Source organism: Melozone crissalis, unplaced genomic scaffold, assembly GCF_028551555.1.
Source record: "Melozone crissalis strain CALT ecotype California unplaced genomic scaffold, PUWL_Pcris_2 ptg000002l_1, whole genome shotgun sequence".
In the NCBI taxonomy this organism is placed as follows: Eukaryota; Metazoa; Chordata; class Aves; order Passeriformes; family Passerellidae; genus Melozone; species Melozone crissalis.
The window spans coordinates 20,059,712-20,083,516 of NW_026535780.1; the positions used below are offsets into that span (position 1 = coordinate 20,059,712).

Sequence of the window (23,805 nt, forward strand, 5' to 3'; positions counted from 1 at the left end):
CACCTTGTTCATTACTTTTGGCCATTGGTTTTAGTTGGAAATTAAAGTTTGTTATCTGCATGAAGTTTTGCCATGTATCTCTGTGCCAGCATGCTGCCAGTTGTCCGAGTCCTTAGCTCTCATGGACCACTATAACATCAGGTGGGTTTGTGTTGGACACAGCACAATTCCCACTCTCCTCCTTTAAGAGTCTTTTCTGCATTAGTCCCATGAACAGCATGTGCAGGGACTCTGACAGTATCATGGCCACACAATCCTGAAGCCACATTCCCAATACATTAGCACTACAGAGAGGGGGGTTAGCGTTTGTGGTTTTTTATGTTTTCAGTTTCATTTGGTTTTGTTTTGTTCTTCTTTTTTTTTCAGGATCTTTTCTGGTGCTCCATGGGATTTTTCCCATGGCTGCCCAACCTCAACAGTTCTCCCTTAGGTGAAGAGAAGTTGGCCTTTTTGAATTTTTTTTTTCTTTTTGGGTAGTGGGAGAGGCTTGACCTTTCTGGCTTTCTGCTCCTGTACCAGCCCAGGCCTTGACACTGCGCTTGTCCTTGAACAGACCCTGCCCCTGCCCTTGGGCAGGCTCATGTGTGGGGAGCACCAGTCACTGCTTGCCGCCCCCAGGGATCAGTGTTGGTCCCAGTCCTAGTCAGTATCTGTAATGATGACTGGGATGAGGGAATCAAATGCACCCTTAATAAATTTGTGGGTGACAGCAAGCTGAGCAGGAGTGTTGAAAGGATCTGCAGAGGGACCTGGACAGGCTGATCAATGGGCCAAGACTGTGTGAGGTTCAACAAGGCAAAATGCCAGGTCACAACAATGCCCTGCAGTGCTACAGGCTGGGGGAAGAGGGGCTGAAAAGCTGCCCCATGGCAATGGACCTGGGGGCTGCTTGCCAGTGGCTGAGCATGAGCCAGTGTGTGCTCAGGCGGCCAAGAAGGCCAATGACATCCTGGTCTATATCAGCAATAGTGTGGCCAGCAGTACCAGGGCAGGGAATGTCCCTCTGTACTCGGCAATGGTGAGGCCACACCTCGAGTGCTGTGTCCAGTTCTGGGCCACTCACTACATGAAGGACGTTGAGGGACTGGAGCGTGTCCAGAGAAGGGCAGCGGAGCTGGTGGAGGGGCTGGAGCACAAGTCCTGTGAGGGGCGGCTGAGGGAGCCGGAGGCGTTTGGCCCGGAGAACAGGAGCTCACGGGGACCTTATCGCTCTGGACAGCTCCCCGACAGGAGGCTGTGGGCAGGCAAGGCTAGGCCTCTTCTACCGGGTACCAAGGGATAGGACAAGAAGACATAGTCTTAAACTGCGCCAGAGGAGGTTTATATTGGACATAAGGAGGAATTTCTTCACATAAAGGGTGATTATACCCTGGAACGGGCTGCCCAGGGAGGCGGTGGGGTCACCGTCCCTGGAGGTGTTTAAGGAAAGGCCAGACGCGGCACCCAGTGCCAAGTTCCGGTTGACACGGTGGTGTTCGGTCAGAGGTTGGACTCGATGATCTCCGCGCTCCTTTCCAACTGCACCGATTCTGCTTTTCGGGGGGTGGGCGGCGCTCCGCGTGCGCTCCCCCGCGGCACCTCCCGGCCCGGGCCCGTCCCGCAGGCCGGGGGGCGGCGCCAGGCCGGGTGGCCATGGCAACGGAGCGCACGCGGAGCGCCGCCCCCTTCCCTGCTTCCCGCCGGCCCCGTCGCCACCATGATGCTGCTGGGCCGCGGGCTGGACGCCAGGTACGGGGGCGCGGGGGCCGCGGAGCCCGGGCCGCTGCCGGGGAGAGGCCGCGCTGCCAGCGGCGTGCCCGGGGAGGCGCGGGTCGGGGAGCGATGCGGGCCCGGCCCTTGTTAGCGCATCTGCCTCCCTGGGAGATGGGGCCGCCGCTGCCTTCCTCCGGTAAAGGCCGCAAAACTTTTCCAGGCCTAGCGTGCTGTGCAGAGATGGAGTAAGGATGTGCTGCCGATATTTATTTGGACCTCTCGCGAATAATTCTGTGGACAGTTCGAAGCGGTCGCGATAATGAGGGTGGAATAAAAACTTTTACACTCCCACGTAAGAAACCGTAGTGTTTCGCATCCCAAAATTAAATACTACTTGCATGGATGTGCTGTGAGATCTGAATTGTAAAGTGGATGATTACGTCTTCCTCCTGGAGGGAAACACTTTTTTGACATGAAGATCTTTCAAGAAAATAGGAAATATATACCTTTTACTGAAGATCTTGTCAGGGAATATAATTTTGAAAAACAGCTTTATTAGTACTTAATGAAATATTTACTTGTCCACTCACCAGGTGGAACTGTCCTTATTCAAGCAGTTCTGTGCTCCAGCATGTCCTGGAGGACTGAATAACTTCCTTGGGTTTTTTAACCTTAACAGAATCTCTTTTGAACAGTCTTTCAGACAGCTTGCCATAAAGCAATGCTGTTGGGTTTTGGCAAAACTTGGCATGAAATACTTTTCCTGAAGTAAAGGTGTTCCTCATTTGAATTGATTGTATTGTTGTTTAGTCTCAGAGTACCACATTCCTTCAATTTTTTCTGATCATCATATATCCTGATACAAAGTCAGTGTTCAAATATTGTTCAGCAGTATTGGGATACCTTACAGATATGAAAGAAGGTTTTGTTTCTGTCCCTTGATGAGATAGTGGTAAGAGTGAATTCTCTTGCAGAGAATTCTATCACTTCACATCAATAACCTTGTGTTGGACCATAGAGACTTCTTAAGACTTCTGGCAGGTACTGTTAGCTGAATTGTCTTACAGCCATTCACTCAGATCAACAATGGGCATGAGTTCACGTGACCATCAAATAATACAGGAATATGAAAGCAAAGTACAAAGTGAAATCTGCGAGTTACTGGAACGACTTATCTAAATCATTAATAATAAAGCGTACAGGCATTGGATCAAATAAATTAATTAGATTTAGGTCTTTTAAAATAATTTATTACTGAGATGAATGTCCTTTCAGCGGTAGTACAGTTTTCACCTCTTGTGTTCATTCACCTTTCTTCTTTAATTCTCAGTGCTTTTAATCCTCTGTAGTGCAGTTTGGTAATTGTTTGCAATTTAAAGAACATTTAATACCTTTACCAGTTTGTCCTCTACTGCCTAATTTCTCCAGCCATTGCCTTGCTTGTTTAGATTGCAGGCCATAGCAGGAAGGGGGATGGTCTTGCAGAAGTCTTATTTAAGACAGCAGGTGTTACCACTGTATTAGTAACTAATAACATTAGTAATAGTGAGCTTTTCCTTAAATTCAGGAGGAAAACTTCCAAGCAGTTTTTTGTGATTTGGATTTTCATCTATTGGATCTTTAAGTGTAAATCTGCTTTTTTGTTTGTTTGTTATTCGTTCATAAATAAGCACATATTACATCAGTTACAACATTCTCTTTTTCAGAATAAATTTCTGCCCTGAAATGAGATATCCAAATTATTAGAAGTATTATTATATAGTATTATTATATTTTTCTTCTGTATGTGTTGTAAACATTTCTGCCTTTCTTATTTTTCTTTGGTATCCAGGGACAATCAGACTAGACAAATGCAAGATGCTGTTTCAAATGTGGAAAAACATTTTGGTGAATTGTGCCAAATATTTGCTGGATATGTACGTAAAACTGCCAGACTACGAGACAAAGCAGATCTTCTAGTAAATGAAATCTATGCATATGCAGCTACAGAGACACCGAACTTAAAAGTTGGACTGAAAAACTTTGCAGATGAATTCTCCAGACTTCAAGATTATCGCCAGGCAGAGGTACAGAATTAAAGCTGTACATGTTGTGTTTGCCATCTGAACTTTTCAGTTACTTATATGTGGTTAAAAGGGAAATCATACACTCTGCAATCAGAAGAGAAACAGGAGAAAACACATCTAAATATATTAATGTCTGAGCAGGGTAGGCTGCCAAAGCATTCATCATTTACACTCCTAATCACTTCAGGGAAAACTGCCTAAAATTAGTACTGTTGAAGTCAGGAAAACTATCCATATGAACACTTGATGTATTTGGGAAAGAGCAAGTTTTTTTTTATTGGTGTTACACTTTAGATAACGATTTATGGTTAATAAAGTGTTCTTTTTTAGTTGTGTTACTTGAATTGTCTAGCAATAGCTGAGGCAAAATCAGTCATTTTCCTTTTGCTGAGCATTACCAGAAATAGTATTGAAGAGGTACTGTCAGGGACCACTGTAGGTTTCATAAGTTTGTAGTTCAACATTAAAAGTACAAACTTGATTTGGACCGTATGTGACTAAATAGTCACATTTCCGCTAGATGAATGAGGGTGCAAAGAAAGGTGTTTATGCCACTTACACATTTATGTGTGGTTGGTGCCAGTCAAACTGTAACTTACGATGCAGAATTCCAAATACTGAGATTTAAAAAAATTCATTCACATGTACTCAAACTAGTTTTTGGAGTATGTATCTATTCTTGAACTAGAACATAGAAAATTCCCATTTATAGTTTTGAACAGCTGAGGTCCACTGTAATTCAAAAAAGAGACTGAAGTAGTTGACATTCTTTATGTCTTCAGATAGGACTTTTTTATTTTGGAGAGCATTGCAAATCACCTCTTCATAATAACAAAGTGGAAAAAAAAACCTTTGAGAAGTAGTTCATATGGGAAGCAGAGAGTTTGAAATACAAGGAATATTGTGTATCTTTAACAGTCTATTGAGGAAGGGATTTTTAAGAAGTAATAAGAAACCTTAGAGTGTGTGCAATTTTTATTTTTCCATAAGCTCTTATATGTCTGGCTCCAGCTGAGCCACATGTAGGTCTTTATGCTTCAATTGATGTAATAGCAAATTATCCTCTGCTATTACATTTATATTGTGGCCAAAGGTGAATGTAAACTCAGACTGCATGATCTCTCTGTTTTCATCATTAAACTGTGAACCTGTAATTTTGAGGTACATATGTAACAACTTGAGTTTTGCTTTTGTTGATTTTAAATGTTTTTTTAAAAACTGGCATTTGGCTTCATCCTCATGCCATGCCTGTCTGTAAACCAACATTGCCCTGTGAAAGAAAAAAGGCAGAAGCAGCAAAGGAAAAGAGAAGCTTTTAGTCTTCAAATCAAGTTCTCCTTTGCTCCTGAAAACAAAATATTTCTTTATTTCTTCTGGGCATCAAGTCACTTAACAGTTTTCCTGTATGCTGGCAAAGTGGGCAAGAGAAAATTAGCTTGCAAGGGTTATTAACGATTTCTGGTCTTTAGGTGCAGTGCAAGATATTTAAATACTGAGGTGTGAGGTACCACAGCACATGGTAGGCTAAGTAAGTAAGATGGGCAGGTTATTTGGTTTGTCTCTAATAAGTGTGTTGTTTAGAGCCTTACTGGCCTATTCCTTTCTATTCTATTGGCACTTCAAGTGAAATTGTTTGACAGTGCAGTGGTAGATGGTATCAAGGAGAAATGTTTGCTCAGCTGGCCTAGATTTTGGCTGACTGGTGACTACCAGTACAGGGGGAGCTGTCCCTTCCCAGCAGAGGTATCACCTTGTCCTAATCTGGATGTAGCAGCAGAGGGCCACAGGACTCACTCATGGTCCGTAAGTCATTGGCAGATTACGCTGGGGCCACTCAGACAGTTTGGTCAGATTTGGCAAGCGGGTCTTATCCTATTGCCTGTCTGACCATATGTAGCTGTTTTTCTGAAACAAAAATTCAGAACCACTCATCTGTAAGAGCATTTATGCATTTTACATACCCTGTTATTGGTATTTTTAGTGCACTCAGTACCAGTGATGCTGTTTCCATTATTTTTAAGAAGTGTATTTTTTTGCACAGTGTATTTGATAGCAAAGATAGCAAAGATTGCTTAGTCTGTAACCTTATTAGTGTAGAGCAAATACACTGATCTTTAGATAGAAAGCTACAGAACTCCAAAATGCAATGCTGGATGTATTTAGTACTCAGTTTGATGTATTCATAATTTTCCATGTTTCATTTATCCTGATCTAATTAAGAAAAAAGGAACTCCACAAGAAATCAGCTTGAGCTCTTCAGAAAATAAATTCCTTTTTGGTTAATATACTTGACTGTAGTTTTTACAAAATTTTTAAAAACCCTTATCCTAATATTTTTCCAGCATATATGGATTTAATTCATAATAAGATGAGTCACTGTTAAAGTAATTGTTTCCCATTTCTGCACACCATGGATATGGATTATTTTAGCAACTTGTGATTTCTTTTTGTAGGTTGACAGGCTGGAAGCCAAGGTTGTTGAACCTCTGAAATGTTATGGGACCATAGTGAAACTTAAAAGGGTAGGTTAAATATGTATTTTCTCACAAGGTACATTTCAGTGTCCTGGCCACTCAGTTGAAAACTTTTTGTTTATGGGGAAAATTGTTCTGATTTTTCATATTTCATTAATCAGTGTAACTTAATTGTATAATTAGACATCTCAACTGAAGCTGTATATATGTTAGAGCAAAGAGCTTTGATGTGAAGACAGGGATATTCAGGCTCTTTGAGCACAAGCAAATGCTCAGAAAAGGCATTAGTATGAAATTCCCTGGAGAGTGTAAATTCAGGACTTTTTGTTTATAAATAATGTCACTTATTATTGTGTGATTTTGATGATGATGATATTATTATTACTATTACTGCTTTGGCTCTTAGTCATCAACATGCTGCCTTTAACAGGTTTCCTAACTCAGAATTATGTTCTACATTAAAGTTCATAATTTAGAAAACACATTTGTACCTGATAAGTAGGTAGTGCCTAGATTCCTCTCCGTTAAATCCTCATGATGACCTGAAGATACACAAAAACCTGAGGTCTCTTCATTCACTATATTTTTGAAACAATGTTTATAGGGGTTTGAAATAGTCCCTTAAAATACCTGTAAGTTTCTTTCCTCCAGGAAAGATAAGCTTGAGCAAGGAATTTAATAAGCAGATACTAAAAGTAGATTTTCGTAATACTTGTATTTTATACAGAGAATACCTTAATCCTGCAAACTCAAATCTGTAATTGATGTAGGTGTCTGTATCATAATCTATGTAAATCAAAAGCTTAAATTATTATTATTTTCTGATGGTATTTGACAAAATTACCAAAAGAAAAACCTTGCAATGTGTTCATCATGATTAATTTGAGTAGATGGTGGCAGTGCATCTGAAGCAAGCAGTTTTCCTATGGTTTTTTTGGGTTTTTGTTTTTTCCATATGGTGAAGAACCAAGTCGTGTTTGGGACTTACTGCACAGTTACCTCACTTGGTGGTTAGAGAAACAATTGTCAAGGAAATGCATTCTACACTTAAGTGGGACTACCCACAGTAATCCTTAGCTGGGAGCTAATACTGTAGAGCCTAAAACCTGAGCTGTAGACTGTAGTGCCTAATACCTGGTATCTTAATGGTCACCAGTTTGTGAGATCTAGAACTGGGTACTTTGTAGGGTATATGTGCTGGGAGTGGAAGACAAGTTTCATGTGTTTGTGGCAATAGGGTTGCTGAGGAAACACAAAACATTACAGCAATGCCTGGGGCTGCCAAAGCATTGAAGAGACTGCCTTGAGGTGCACTGCCACTGATAGCCAGTAATGCTGAGGACAGAAGCAACTGAAACCAATTCATTGCTTGCAGCAGTGAATTGAATTTCCTGTGGTCTTTGCCTTTCAGAATGTCAGAAAGCTTTGCATAATGTTGATTTTAGCTACAGTGAGGAGTGCAAAAGCATTTTTAAACCGTAGATGAGATCATTAATTTTACCAGTTTACCTTTGAACTAAGATAGAGTTCACTAAAGATGTAGGCCATTAAATGGTTATTTTTTCCCTTTGCATGTTAACCTTGGTTAAAACTTTACCTACCTGGTTTTCAGTTATCATCTGTAATCACTGGGACTTACTTAGTGACAAAGCAAATTTTGTCACTCATGTAAATCTAGCACAAGCTGCTAGTTCTAGGACTGCTTTAGCTCTAACTACATTAGCTGACTAAGTAAAATCAGGCAGAGTATGTCATTATAACTACTTTCTATAAAGAGAATGTTCTCACTGCTGCTTACTTACTGGATCTGTTCCAGGAAGTACACAGCAGTTTTTCTGTGCTTTATCTAAAAATAACTGTTGCTTTGTCTGTGGTGTAAGACATCAATGTCACGTGCTGCTAAATGCTTTAAAGAGGCCCAGGTCAATCAGAGTAGTGTTGTCCTTAATCTGCTAACACAGTAAAATTGTTTCATTCACTTGTTCTGGTTTACAATGCTGAATAGCTTCAGTGGAAGCTAAAACAATCTTCTTGTCCTGTAACACAACTTAAATGTAGGCTATGAGGATTTCTTTCTGTTTCATTGTTCTATTTATCAATCTTCACTTTTCTGCTTTTTGGCAACTCTGTTCCTGGTTCCTTTTCTTCCTGTAAAACAGGACATCATAAAAGCAAGGTGATCCACATGCAGAAGAAAGGATTGATTTGCTTTAATAACTTCAGTGATTAAAGCAGGTAACAGTACAGTGATGAGGCTCTGCCAGCTCATTGTCTGGTGGATGAACTATAGCTGTACTTCTGTATGATTTGAAAATAGATGGGTGACCAGAGTTCCTGTGTGTGACTTGAATTCATAGTTAAAACCTAGAGAGACTATGAATAATTTTATATTCTTTGTACCTTTTATCTCATTGCCTATTCCATTCCACTTTTCCTTGAGTGTAACTAAAATGTATTTTCCAAAAACATGTCAAAAGCTTGGTCTAAAGACACTGAATGTAGGACTGTTGGTGGTAGTTAGTGGTTAGTTGATGTTTGTGGTGCTTTGTTTTAAATGAAAGACTTCACCTAATCTTTGGTTCTTGTTACATGCTCCACTGAGATGAAAGAGCTCTGTAATGTTCTGGGTTTTTTTCTGGATGAAGGTATTTAGATGCTAGTAAAACAAATTTTTTTTTTTTCTTTCTGTTAGGTAATGTACAACTTGATTCTTTCACCATAAATTACATTTTCTCCAGCTTTTTAATAATTTTATGTGACTGTGCCCTACTTTTGTACACCCAAAACTTGTACACAACTTCACCATTGTGGCCATAGTAGCACTAATTCTTTGTCACACTTCAGCTAGAAGAGAAGTATGTTTCATGGTGGCTGTTGCTACAGAAAGCAGGGGTAGAGGGGGAAACAGTTCAGCCTCTGTAGGTATTTCCAAAGTCACTACATGCTAGAAAGAAAACACTGAATCTAATAATGGTAACTCCAGAACTTGGCATCCTCAAGTACACTTTGTGTGAAAGTCAGCACCCTTTCAAGCCACAGTGTTAAATCTGATTGACTGTTTTAAATGTGTGTAGGAAGTCACTGCTATTAACGGGGCTCAGTCATTAAATAGCATTAAACATGCAACTGTGACCATTAGGTGGAAAACTTTGTTTTTTCAAAAATAAATACATTCTTTTCTCTTTCTCTACCTTTAAAATGTAAAACTGGAAAAAAACAATTTAAAATTTTCTATTATTGCTTTTCTTGTAGCCACATGGCTCTCATAAAAGCAATAGGCCTTTTCAGTAGTCTTTGACCTTAGAGGTTGTGTAAATTCCCTTCTGAAAGAACAGCAGTAAAACCAGCATTCATGGGCTGAAGATGAAGTAGTTTTTATTATCAGAAGCCAGCTCTGTGTCCCTGGAGATGAAGCAAAATGACAGTTATGTACAAGGACATACAGACAGTAAGGATAGAAACAAGTAAGAGACTGCATGTTTTGACCCTGTCCTCATGTACAGCCTCGTTATTGAAGGAACACACAGCACTGTGAAACTTGGCAATCTTGTGCTTGTCACTGAGTAGTGATCTGGTCACAGGATCACAAAACTTACTGAAAGACATATTCTTAGTTGCATATCCTTCTGTCCTGGTGACATACAAGCATTAAAATTGTGAAATCCAAGGAAGGAGCACAGACAACTTCCCAATATGATAATTTCTTACAGTTCTAACTCCATTCTGGAGTAGTAAATAAAAGTGGAAATGGTATTTTAGAGTAAAAGGTAATTTGAAATGCATGCCCAATCCTACCTCAGATTTTGTTAGACTTTAGACTATATTTCTGCTTGTTCTAAACTACTGCTCCTTTAAACTGGAACCATCAAAATTAATGACCTTTTCAGTCAAGTGGAGTGATAAATACTTGACTGATAATCTTACATTCCATGAATGTCAAACAGTTTGCAAAACAGTTTTATAGCATGAAAATTTGAGAAAACTGGTAGTTGAACATTCTTAAATTGTCACAGGTCTTCCTAGAAGTACATACTACTTCTCCTTTGGAAATGGAGCAAAACCAGTTGTCAACAGTTTCTGCCTTTTCTGGATTGGTTAAGTTTTATCTTCTCCAGCTCCACCATTACTTGGATGTATTTTGTTTCAAATGATTTTAAACACTTTAGTAAATGCATATATATAAATATGCAGTTTAACCCTTTCAGTCATAGAATTCCTATGGTGTCTTGTAGCACAGAATTGTTTAGGTTGAAAAGGACCTCTGTAATCATTGAGTCCAACCATTAGCCCAGCACCCCCATGTTCACCAGTAAGCTATGTCCCTGAGTGCCAGGGACACCTTTTTTGAACACTTCCAGAATGGTGATTCCATCATTTCCATGGGCAGCCTATTCAAATGCCTGACCACCCCTCCTGTGGAAAAAAATTTCCTAATATTTCATTTAAAAATAAATGGTGCAGCTTATATGTCCTCATCCTGTCACTGGTTGCCTGGGAGAAGAGATTGACCTGCACCTGGCTACAGCCTCCTTTCAGGGAGCTGTAGAGAGCCCAAGTTCCCCTGAGCCTCCTCCAGGCTAAACACTCCCAGCTCCCTCAGCACTCCTCATCACACTTCTGCTCCAGCCCCTTCAGCAGCTCCACTGTCAGCAGTGACAGCAGTTGTATTTTCTTCATAACTTCTCCTTGGTACTGACTGCTACCTGCTTTGTTGTTTTGGTTTTTTTAAATGATGCCACTTTATTTGATGCTTCTTTTTATTTCTAAGTACCACATTTATTCTACTGCTAAGTCAGGAATAAGTCTGCCTTCTTAACGCTTTGGGGATCTCAGCTTGTGACCATCTGCTGTACTTTTCACGTAAAGCTGTGAATATCTTTCTTTCCTTCCCCACATTTTCAATCATAACACGTGCTATAGGGAGTTGCACAAGGTGCTAAACTCTCTCAATCCCCACTAGACTTCTCTTTGATAGGATCAATTAACAGGTCAGTAAAATCTGGTTTTATTTGAAGCAGAAGTTTCGTCCATGTTTTCTAGGCAATGCATGTATGAAGGAGAGTATATTTTGTATTATCCTAGATGTATTTCAAACATGTCTAAAACATTTTATTTCCAGGATGATCTTAGAGCAACTTTAACAGCAAAGAGCCGAGAAGCCAAGCAATTATCTCAACTGGAAAAGACACGTCAGCGGAATCCATCAGATCTACACGTTATCGTATCCTGCCTTTCCAGTCACTATGAGAAATATGTTCAGAATTTCTTGGGAATTAAACTGTTATGTTGGGGAAGTAGTAATAACAATAATGCTCCTTAGAGAAACTGTTCCCAATGTTGAATCTTTTCTTAAACTTAATGAAGAGTTACAGCTGCTACAGAGCAGTAGTTTCTCACTTTTGAATTGAAAAGAAACTATAAATTATTTGCTATGTTTATGCAAGAGAGGTAGGCATAGATTACATCCAGGAATTTGGAAGCTTTTGAAAGTAAGTGTAATCAGACAATTTATTTTTTTATTTCTGTGGATTTACTGTTTTTCTCCCTGCCATTTTGGTTATTATTCTTCCTGGTATCTAGATGGGATATGAGTTTCGTCCAGCTGCATGAAAGGATAAGTTGTTATTCTGCTAGTAGAATACTCATCTAGACTACTCTTCCTTCCCAAAGACCAGTCGCCCTCCTCAGTATACTATTCTATATCACAATGAGAAAAATTAAGCCTCTATCAAACTGAATTAGAATTTCCATTAAAATCTCACTGAAGTTTAAAGTTTTGAAGCAATCAGAATCTTGGGAATGCCAAAATAAATGGAATCAAGGCAATCCTACTTCAGTCCCTTTATACTTACGTATTATAATACATGATCTAGGTTCATGATGTGCTGTTTACTTTTTATGACATTTTAGTGTTGGACTTGAGAGTTAAGGAGTTCTATTCATTGTTGGATTTTATCAACTGTATTTCAGAATCTTCAGGATCTTTGTAGTGACTGAGGCATGAGACTTTAGAAAGAGTGAAAATGACTATGTTGGTCAGACTGAACACAGGAGAACTACAATTTTTGTCTTTGCCAGAGAATTTTCATTTCATATTAATCAAATCAGTTAAGTCATGACTAATTAGAATTCCTCATGTAATAAAGACAGACATGTCAGCCACAGGGTTAGAATTCAGTTGTGTTGCAAAGTCCTCTTTTGTTGGAATTAAGGGAGTAAATTATAACATTAAGCTGTTTTTTTCCCAAAGGGAGACTGGTCCCATTTTTCTCTCTCAAGCTAATTCCCATTTCATTTCATTTCATGGATATGTCACTGGCACCTAGTTCATCTCTTCTTGTTTCTTTTCTAAGCTTCTCCCAAATACTATTCTGTGACTTGGCTTCTTGTAGCACCTGTTTTCTACACTTAAGGCTTTGCCTGAAGAGTTATAAAATCTCAGTACAGTCTGATTCTACACATGGCAAAAGCACCAAATGCTGCCTATTAGCATATTAAAGTGATTGACACTCAAAAAGGTCAGATTGACACTTAAAACACATAAAAAGGTATTAGGAGCAGGAATGTGTTCATTTGCTTTTGAGGATGTGTGCAGGTCAGCTTTCAGGTCTGAGAGAGGCTTTACCTCATTAGAATACAGCAGCTGGGCTCCTGCAGGGGTTCTCTTAATCTTGAGCAACTGTGATGTTGCAGCAGTGAACAACTTTGGCCACAGATAGCAAAGAATCTATATTCCCATCTTACAAATGGTGTGTTAGCACAGCTTTGAAAGGAAATCATTACCAGATTTTTAAAAATACACTTCCGTAAATCAAAATAGATTTTTTTTTTCCTGAAGAAGTCTGCTAAACTATAGATTGCTTGCTTTTTATTTTATTCTTTTAAAAATAAATAATGAAGTTCTCAGTCCAAAACAGACAGCTGTCCTGAAATGTTTTGGCCTGGATACTTGAATTCTAGCAAAGCTCTATCAAATTTTACATCTTACAGCCAGAGGCTTCAGACAACATAATAATAGTACTAAATATACAGATGTTTTGAAATAACTAAGATAAATAGTTCACAGTATATTAAAAGTAGAAGTGAAAATGAACACGTCCCTGAATATTGATTGTTACATTGCCATTTTTTCCTTTACTAATATTTCCAGTCACAGGTGAGTGTTCAGAAAATACCAAACTGCTGTTGTCCAAACTATGCAGGCTCTGCGACTTGGGACACTTCACTCTAAAACAACCAGAATTCCTCTGCCAAAGCATATGTGCACAAATTATGTTCAATCTAAGATTTATTGAGGAGGTGTATTTGATTACCATAGAAATAATAGACTGTATTTGTATGTGTAAAGACTGCATATGCATAATAGCTGCCATCACTTATAGACTGACTGATTGAAGTAACTGAAAATACACAAAATGTCTTTTCTTCCCTCCTGTGGTTTGGGCAAAATCAAGAAAGAGAGATAACATGTGACCTTATGTACTACTAAAGATCATGATCAATTGTTTGCCCCGTAATGGCAGAATTGTGTCTATGATTTTAGGCTGTTTTTGAAAGGAGGTTGTTTCAAATTGCTAATCCTCTAAAATAAGGTTAGCAGATTACAATTAAATAAGTGAATAGACCATGCCTTATTCCTTAAGTTGTAACACTAAAAGCTAGATCACAGGAACTGGACCTGTGGTGTCTTTTTCCATTAAAAAAAAAATCGTCTCAAGTTGCAGTTTTGTAGAAGTTGGAAGAACCTTACAACCTGATCACAGGATACAGTACTTGATCCATATAGTACTTTCAAATCTCATGACAAAACAGATTTGTGATGATATGTACTGACTGAGCCTGTAAGTATCACTAGTGTATGATGTTTGACCAGTACTGTATGGAAAATAACAGAAGTTTAGAGACAAATCTTGTAGATTTCAAGTGCAAGCTCTTACACTTTTAATTGGTAATACTACACAGTTCTCAGACTTGACTTAATCAGAATAGTTTCAGTATCTTTCATTAAATGGTAGTGAACTTTCTATAAAGTTGATAATTATACCTAATTAAAATAGCTATTTAAAATGTTTTTTGTAGTAAGTAAAATAAGAAAAACTGTGTACTTATGTGTTAAAATATGGTTGTGTCCCCTTCCCAGTGTCTCGTTGAAGATGTTTTTTATCAGATATTTTAATAATACAAAAATATTAAAAGCATAAAATACCTGAAATGCATTTGAATCTAAAAACTACAACAACTCTAGCCTGCAAGATTGAGATATTTACAGGATAAGTACATTAGTTCCAGCTGCTGCTATAATTGTCTATTTAAATAATTTGTAAAAATGTACTAAGATAAGGTTCAGCACACTATACTGGAAAAGAATCTTTCTGGACCCACCAGGTTGATCTGCAGTAGAAGACAAGGGGTGATCTTTCCTGCTCTCCCACCACTCTGGGTTAAGCACCTAAACCCAGGAACTGTACTGTCAGGGGATGTCAGGACTGGCTCAATAAAACTATCCCATGATTATTACAGAAAATGAATCAAGGCAGAGGGACTTTCCTGACTGGCTGCAGCTGGTCATTTTTCATGTTTCACATCAAAGTCACAACAGTGTAGAAGGCATCTTTATGTGTTCATTGAGCTGCAGATTTAAATACTGTAACACAGACATGTATTGTTTTGCAAACTTAGACTTAAATAATGGCAATTACAGTAAATAGCTTTGTATCAAATGCAAGACTAATTTCACCTTTGTGTTACTTTACCAGGCTGAAAATGAACTGCAGAGAGCAACAATGGATGCTACTCGAACAACTCGGCACTTAGAGGAAACCATTGATAATTTTGAGAAACAGAAGATAAGGGACATCAAAGTATGTGTGCTCACATTTCATCTTGCATAATAAAATCACTATAGTTAGTTGGAGGCAAGATTAGCAACATTCTGGTATTCACTGAAATGCAAATCTTGTGGTATTCATGAATATTTCACAGATTTGTAAATTATAGATATAGAATCTACGATAACTTATCCTCAACCTGCTATAAAAGACAGTCTTCAAAACAGCAAAACTTCTGACTGACAATATCTTGGGAATGCATATTGGGGATTATCAAGTGGCTTTTCAGTAAGATGTATTATTTCTAATACATTTCCTCTTTACTTTTGAAGTATTTATTCAGAATTTATTATTAAATAATAATTGCATAAGTGATAGCCCAGCCAGAATTTATGTTTAATGTCTAAAGTTCATTTAGATTCATTCAATCTGACTATTTAAAAGTACTAAGTATCATGCAGTTATTTATATCATATAAATACCAAACACAGAATACAGTAATTTTTTCAAGTGCAAATATACTGCATTAAGAAAACCTTTCTTTTCATTTGCTTTCAGAACATATTTTCTGAATTTATAACTATTGAAATGTTGTTCCATGGGAAAGCTTTAGAGATATATACTGCTGCCTATCAAAATATCCAAAATATTGATGAAAATGAAGATTTGGAGGTAAGAGTGATTGAGATTTGCTTTTCTGTTTACTTCCTATATAAAAACAGTTTTCACAGTTGGGCTACACATGTCCCACACAGAAAAATGCAACAAATATTTCAGGTTCCCAGAAGAAACTCATGTATATCAGGCTTTTTTTTTTGCACTTCTTCAGCAAGAGCATGCAGGTTTGTAATCTCAGAGAACACAGAGAGCAACTGCAGTGGCAATCTAATCTTTCCCACAAAACAAAGAAAAGACACTCACAAAATTACCTGCCACTTCAAGCTCAGGTAAACATAAAACAGTTTTTAAAGAACACTTCTGCAGTGAGTCTTGCTCTAAAGATGCACATAGAAAAAAATCTTCTACTGCTGTGATAAGATGATGTAAAGACTAACTACTATATTAAAGATCTCCCTCTAACCTGAATTTTGTTTGTTTTCATCTTTTAATCATTTTTATTAGGCTGTTCTAGAATTAAGAGACATTTGTTACTTACTATAGTGGGTTTTTTGCCTTGTGGCAGTAACCAGCTTCAAGTCACCCTTTCCTTTCTTTCCCAAGATAGGCTTTTCAGTCCTTTATTCATTCTTGCAGTTCTTCTGGATGTTGGGTCTATAAACTTAATACCATGGATGTGTGTGTTGTGTATGTATGTTTGGTTTGTCAAAATATTTGGATCATTTTCAGTCTTTTTTTGTAAATCCTACCAGTCATAATTTTATTCTGTCTATGACATAGCTCAGAACCAAGTTAGCACAAGACTTAAAAAACCATGAGTCTTCAGTGACAGTCATATTTGAGACTACTTGGTAATTTTACTTCCTTTAAACTATGCCATGGCAATTTTGTTCTATTTTAGTTTCACAATTATAATGTCACATGGCACCAATTCAGAAATCTCCTTAAAGTCAGTACTTTGTCTTTCACAACCAAATTTTTAATCTCATTTTAAATTTTCTCTTAATTGGACTATTATTTACTTTTCATAAAAATACTGACCATAATATACCGTCTTCTTGACTTTAAGTCTTGCACAAATAGCTATACTGGTTATTGAAATAACTTGAAAATATAATAGATGTTGTGGTCTCCCCTGCATTCTAGGAGGTTTCCCAAATTTTTCTTAAGTTGTGCATCTTCTGTACAATTCAGTAACATTTTTTGATGCAGTTGTGTCTGATAGTAGGGATTTGCTTGTGAAGACATTGAGTTCATCTTCGCAAGAAATGGAGAGCCTGAAGGAGTTGCTGGGGTTCACACTTCTAGCTTAGCCTGAAACTCAGCTACATATGTTGGTGGGAAACCATTGCAGTTTTCCCTGTGTAAATGCCTCCAAAGCTCTGAACAATGTTTACCTTGACCACATCAGTATGTTGATGTGTCTCAGGTTAAGCAAGGACATTTTTTCACCTAAAACTGATCAATCCAAACTACAGTTGATGCACATCTCTAGATCAAGTTTCATTCTCCGATGCTGCATTTCTGCAAGCTTCAGTCTCAGTAATTCTTGGCTTGCAAGCATCTAAGTGACTGCTTTCTCCATTTGATCAGGTTTTTCGGAGCTCACTCTATCCACCAGACTATCAGTCTCGCTTAGACATAGTTCGGGCAAATTCCAAGTCCCCCTTGCAAAGAACTGGCTCCTCAAAATCTTCACTGAGAACAGCACAGGTAAGAAAAACATTGCATACTAAATCAGTGTATTAAAGATCTATTTAAGATAATCTTTTAGTTAATGCACATGGATCCACTGTCTTCACTCAGTTCAGGACCATCAGAAATGTAAAGAAACTTTCAATGGCATAAATATCATAATAGGCTCTTGATAATGCAGCTTTATCATTGAAGGGGAAAACCCCTCAGCTTTTAAAGCTGTGTTGCTTAATTTTGACAAATGCCATTTCCAGCAATACTTGGTCTTCCATCAACAAACGGTGGCATCTTGCAGAGAAGAGATCTAGATTATTTGAAAGAGTAGTGACATTCTCTAAATATTTGCATACTTTTAGTATTCAGATTCTAGAGTGTGGCCTCTCTACCACATCCTAATCCAGACTAGTGATACCTTCTAGCAGCAGAGCAAACTCATGACCTACAGTCCTCTCCTTTTATACTCTGAAAATTCACAGCAGGTGAGGAAAAGGATGGTAAAAATGAGTGAAACAGTTGAAGACAGTGTCACTCTTTTTTGGACCAGCTACCTTGCAAATATCTATGCCACTTGTTTACAGCAGTAAACTTGCAGACATTGCAAAATGAATTATTTTTAATTCATTGCGATTGTAATTCTGTAACTGCAATGATTCTTACCAGTGTTTCAGTTACAGACAAAGCCACGTTGAAAATGCATTTAAAACCTTTCTTCTTTGAATAGACTCATGCATTGATACTGTAGTAAGGAAAACTTTTCTTGACTTCGTACACACTTTACCCCTTCTCTGCTCTCAACACAGAACAGATCAATTATTACAGTTGAGCTGTTCTGTTGAAAGTATGAATTTTGTCATCTGAAGAGATACAACCTAGTGATTCAGTGCATGAAGTACTACCTTGACTGAGTAACTTGCCAGTCCTCTTTATCACTCAAGCAAATTTCAAATTCAAGCTACTTCAGAAAATATGAGAAAAAACACAAAACGAGAAAACTGAGAGTACGTACACTGTGATTTCTCCCAGAGGTGGAGTGGAATTCCATTCTAACTTGCAGGTTAACCTTTTTCATTTCCTAGACTGCTCTTAATTATAACTTTGGGTGTTAGTCTTCTCATAACCTCTAACTTACCTGAAAACAACAGGAAGTCATCTAGACCTAGAGGGAAACTGCAATACAGTTCAAAATAAGGTCATCTTACTTGGCTGTGCAGTGTGTCTGCAAAGGAGGATCATATGGCAGAAAAAAGGGGTGGAACACCCAACTAATGCAGTCACCATAGGTCAGTGAAGAAAGGGCAGACCTTTCTGATTCTGTAAATAGCATGGTGCTGAATTACACTGAGAGCTAATCTTTGGAACCACCAAACAAGTCTTAAGAAAAAAAAAAAACTGTATTCAGAAAAACCTGCAGGTGACTTGTTTTATCTTTTCTGTGAATCTTTCACTATGAAATTTTTGACACATCTAGTTTCCTGCTGCACAGTAATCCTTCACTGTCTGTAATGTAGTACTTTGCAATTCCCAGTGTAAAGCAGTATAAATGATGTGGGAAGCAGTTCACAGAATCACACAGCCCAAATCCGTGGGGCAGGGGAGGACAGACACACACAAACACTAACCTGTAGGTGGGGGACAGTGTAAGAAGTCACTGCATACCAGATGGAATAAAGTGTGCCAGTAACACAGTTCAGATCTTTTCAGAGGATTTAACACATACCATCCTTGAATTTATTTCTGCCTCTGTGGACTAACTTTCTGTATTATCTGTATGTTAAAAATGTAAAGTACTCCTTGAGCTTGATTCATTTTCTCACAAAGAGCTATGTCCTTCATTTTACAATGCTTGACAATTCATCCTCAACATTTTGGTCTACCAATTCAGGTTGATATAGCTTATATTTTAGAACTGTAGAAAAACAGAAGGACCTTTTCCAGATATTTTAAATCAAATTTAACTACACAAGTTTTATCTACATCCATTAAATATAACAAACTTTTGCACTGACACTCTGTAGGACAGCAAAGTATCATTTTAACCATTATTGAAAATGTCTGCATCCAAATGTTCCAGCACTAAGACATGGACAAATTGCCATGTTTCTGCAGTGAAAGATGGAGCTGAACTGCTTAAGCAAGGACTGTCATCACCTTGATGCATGCAACTCATAGAATTAATTTTTACATAAAATTATTTATGGTCAAAAAATTATCATATTCTTTTTTTGCATTAAGTTCTGAAAAACTAAATTTCAGTATTGGTATGTTTTAGTTCTTTGGCACAGTAACTTGGATTTATACTGCATAATTTCTTTTCTCAACTTCCTTCCCTGATACAGTTTGGTTCTTAGGGATAGCCATCTTACCACCACCAGTGATAATATTTAATATACTATTTAGTTAATTGCTGCATGGTCAGAGGTATTTGAGTAGTGAGCAGAAAAAAGCCATAAAGCGAAAACAGTTCCTGTTTCAGGAAAGGGGGGAGCTTTTACTCAGAAATATGATGCAAGTTCTGCTGAAGAATTTCAGATGCTCTGAACTAGGAAAAAAACTTAGAAAATTAGTCTGTCCCAGTAAAATTCATTTCACCTTAACATGCTCAATCTGCAGCATTCCTTAAACTCCAACTACAAATCACTGCCATTGTCTTTTTCTTCTTTCATGGAATGAGAGACTGTTGCTTTAGACATTTCAGCTCAAGTTAACCCAGCTTCACCCAATGATTAACTCCATTTTCTGTTGTGCTCAGGAATTTGTAAGCAACTATTTGCTTCGAGCTAAATTACATACTTGGTGAGCATGAAGAAGATTTAAGTATTTTTCTTCTTTCAGAAGTTCAATGACTGCAGTTTGCTTTATGCACACACAAAAAACTTACATTACATACATGGCTGAATGAATTGTAACACGTCAGAAGTCAATTTAATAATGAGCATTTAAGGACCTTTAAAATAGGGGGCTGCTTAAAAGAAAAGGCAAGCTTTGTCTTGAGTGCAGAAGTTTTTATTATATCACTGCATGTGAGAAGACACAGAAAATATAACCAAAATTGGAGCTGCAGATGCCCTTAGAGAACTACTGAACCTGAAATTTTTCAAAAGCATTCCAGATGACTTGGATAACTGTCTTCAATGTTCTCTTTCTTATGGGGAAAAGAAAAAAAACATGTATCCTTCTTTAAATTTTAAATTTTGCATTGTCTGTGAAGAATCCATCTTCAATAGGAATTAGATTGAGCCCTCATTAAAAAAAAAGTAGACTGCAGAATCTGTCAAATGAGATGAAAGCATGGCAGCTGGCACTTGTTTTTAATGTTTGATTAACCAAAAGGAGGAGTCACTCCAGAGGCAAGCACTGATGGGCAGGGAAAGAAGTTCATCTATGAATCAAGACTCTTAAGTTTGTCTAATTAATTCTTGGGAAAAAAGGTAAAAACCTTAGAGCAGCATCCTTTTGAGCTTTTAACTGACAAGGTCTGATGTCTTCAAGATAAGATTAGACCCTAATACTCCTCTTCAGCCTGCTGCTTCAGCAGCCAACCCATGGAAAAACTGATTTGCATCTTGTTGATTTGATTTTTAGCATTGGTTAGGTAAAAAAATACCATTTTCCCTATCCCATAATAGTTCTGAAGGACTACATGGATATTTTTAGCTTTTAAAAACCATTACAGTATTTTTATTCTGTATCATGTATCTTTCCAGTGGTGTGCATGTTATGAACAGTTAATAAATAAACAACTTACCCCCTTCCCCCAAATGAAAACCATGCAGACATTTAGGCTGAAAATGCCAATGGAGAATTATTTTTTGTTTGCAGAAAACAAACAGTTGATATCCTTTTGTTGGATTTTTATCAGATTTCCCACAGAATGCTAAGAAAAGATGAAGAAGAGGACGAGGAGGAAGATGAAGATGATGAAGAGGACGATGAGGAGGATGAATTTGATGCTACTAAGGAAGTGAGATAACAAAGCTGTTCTAAGAGGGGTTTTTTATTAAGGGGGGAAAAAACCCCTTCACCTAAAGGCTTTTTTTGTATGTTGGATCTAAAATTTCACCGGGGCTATATATTTAGAATTCCAGCAGGAGCAAGAATCAGTGCTCATTCTAGAGTGCCAGACAACAAATGACTGGTTTCAAAGAATGGAAAAAATTCCACTGAAAGTGGGCAATTTCAGTAGCTAGAAAATTAAATATTTAAATAGATGCCTGTATTATATTTGCATAGATGTTATATTGTAATCACATTTGCTTAATCTTACGCGATGAACAGTGTCCAAAAGCTGCACTAAGCTTTCAAGCAGTTATGAACATTGTTTTGTCCTTACTTTGCCAATATATTACCTCTCTAGCTATACACCTCTTGAATTTTTTAAGTACTCTAGCTGTAACTGTTATAATTGGGTTTATACATGCTAAAGTAACCGTGGTAATTACAAAACTGTTTGCAGCAACCGCCTGTTAAGATTTCATTTTGCTATCCACCCTGGATGGCAGAAGGCATGGTGAGGTGTACTTTTTTTCTTATTTTCATTTTTCTCAGGCTTTCATCAGGTACAGATGACTTTTGATTCCTTTACACATACAGAATGAACAGTCACAAATAAGGACCTGGCCCAGTATCTTATGTTCAATGCTGCTTTGCTTTTTAAATAAAAGTGCCTTCATGATAAAACTAGTGGATATTTTATGTAGTTGATGTTTGTTATATTAGTTGACATGCTATACATAGTTCAAATTTCACGTGTTTAGCTACACGATTCAGTTACTGGTTCCATCAAACATACAGGAAATTACACATTTTGAGTGTAATTCCTTATTCTGTTTGGGGATAAAGGAAAAAATGTGTTCATTTGTTAATAGTGCCTGGTTGTCTGCCAGAAAGTTTACCACACTGTTCACCTCCAGCTTTAGTATCTGCTAAAGAAAAAATGCAGAAGAATTTAAATTTGAGACTGGGAAAACAATTTTAAATTATAACAAAATCTTCCTTTCAGTTACAGAAAAAAGCCAGGAAGTGCATTTATAATACTGCTACTTTTTGTCCACTGATGCATATGTATGCAATGCATACCTGTTTTGTGACATGTGAAAAAACAGGTTTTGCCAAAAATTAATGAGATGAAAATAAATGAAAAGTTCACAATATAGGGTTATTTTAAACCAAAAAAATAATTTTACACCAGCATTACATACCATTGACATTGAATTACTGCTGGCAAGGAGTAAATACCAATGAGCAAAATTTTTAAAAGTATCTATGTGATTAATTCCCATCTATTTCAGCAACTAAGACACTTCAATAAATAGCAGTATGACATCAGAATTCTGGTGATCACCGCTTTACCATTTCATACACAATGAAGTAGTCCATCTCCAAAACAGATAGCTATCTTCATAACAGTTTCAGGTTTTCGTATAGCAAGTATTTGTGTACTATGCCTTGAGAAAGCAATTCTGAAAAACAGGCAGTTTTGTTTAGATAAATTGCACTCTAAAAGATTATGCAGTTCACAAGCATAAAATTCATTCTTCCTACATCACAAATAAGTCAACTCCAGGAACCACAGAAAAACTTCCAGAAAAATACAGTGTTGGGCAACTTTGTCCTGCATGTGTGGTGTCTTAACTTTGCATGTTGCACAGAAATTGTGACCTCAAAACTACAGATGAAAAGTCCCTGACTAAAATACTTCACCAGAAGTAGAAGCCAGAATAACAATTTAGGATGTTAGTAAAGAATTAAATATTACCTAAAGATCCTTCTGCAAAGAACTTTCTCCTGGTACCGAGTGCATGCTGCAAGACTGACTTGCAGTTACTCCATTCACTCATTACTGGCCCTAGATGATGCAAACTTACAACCATTCTTGCCTAGACTGTTTTGCCTCTCTGTTGAACACACTGGCACATTCCTTAGGGATTAAGGGTGCTCATCAGACTGTCCTGTTCGACCTTCCCTAAATGCCTCAAGCTGCTTTTGTAGGTGATCACTATTTCTAGTTTTTGACAACAGAAACTGTTCTCTTTTACATCAGAATTTTTGGACAATGGTAGCAAAAGCAACTTCAGAGAAGACATAAGTAAAGAAACTTTCCATGTTTTATATAAGCATCACCAAATGTAGCATTTCATTTATTACTCCTTACTGTATCAATGGTACTTAAAAAGGAAGCACAGGATTTCAAGCCATGTAATTATAGGCAGTCTCTGATTTGTCCTTTGTACTGGAAATACAGTGCCTCCATGTCCCGTTCTCGGCTGTTTTTGATGGCCTGGAAAGGCTCGGGATGGCCTTGGGACAGCCCGCGCTCCAAAGGATGAAAGGAGTCTTCAGGTTTTTTCTCGGTCTTCAGTGTTTATTAGTTTTTAGCTACAATATTTTCTCTCGGCCCGACAGAGGTCCGCACAGCACGTCAGCCATGAGCAT

The 23,805-nt window shown here is 37.8% G+C and overlaps 1 protein-coding gene across 2 annotated transcripts; it reads left to right on the forward strand.

The window, feature by feature from the left end:
- Window positions 1–1,649: 1,649 nt before the first annotated feature.
- CIBAR1 (CBY1 interacting BAR domain containing 1) lies at window positions 1,650–22,053 on the forward strand. 2 transcript variants are annotated; one of them, XM_054275148.1, is made up of 8 exons: window positions 1,650–1,728; window positions 3,524–3,758; window positions 6,212–6,280; window positions 11,352–11,453; window positions 14,989–15,093; window positions 15,619–15,732; window positions 17,272–17,391; window positions 21,233–22,053. In XM_054275148.1, the coding sequence occupies exons 1-8, from the start codon at window positions 1,697–1,699 to the stop codon at window positions 21,341–21,343; spliced, it is 888 nt and encodes a 295-aa protein (XP_054131123.1). In that variant the 5' UTR covers window positions 1,650–1,696; the 3' UTR covers window positions 21,344–22,053. The 2 variants fall into 2 exon arrangements, with proteins under 2 accessions (XP_054131123.1, XP_054131210.1); XM_054275235.1 differs by lacking the exon at window positions 1,650–1,728 and adding an exon at window positions 1,918–2,044.
- The last annotated feature ends 1,752 nt before the right edge of the window (window positions 22,054–23,805 follow it).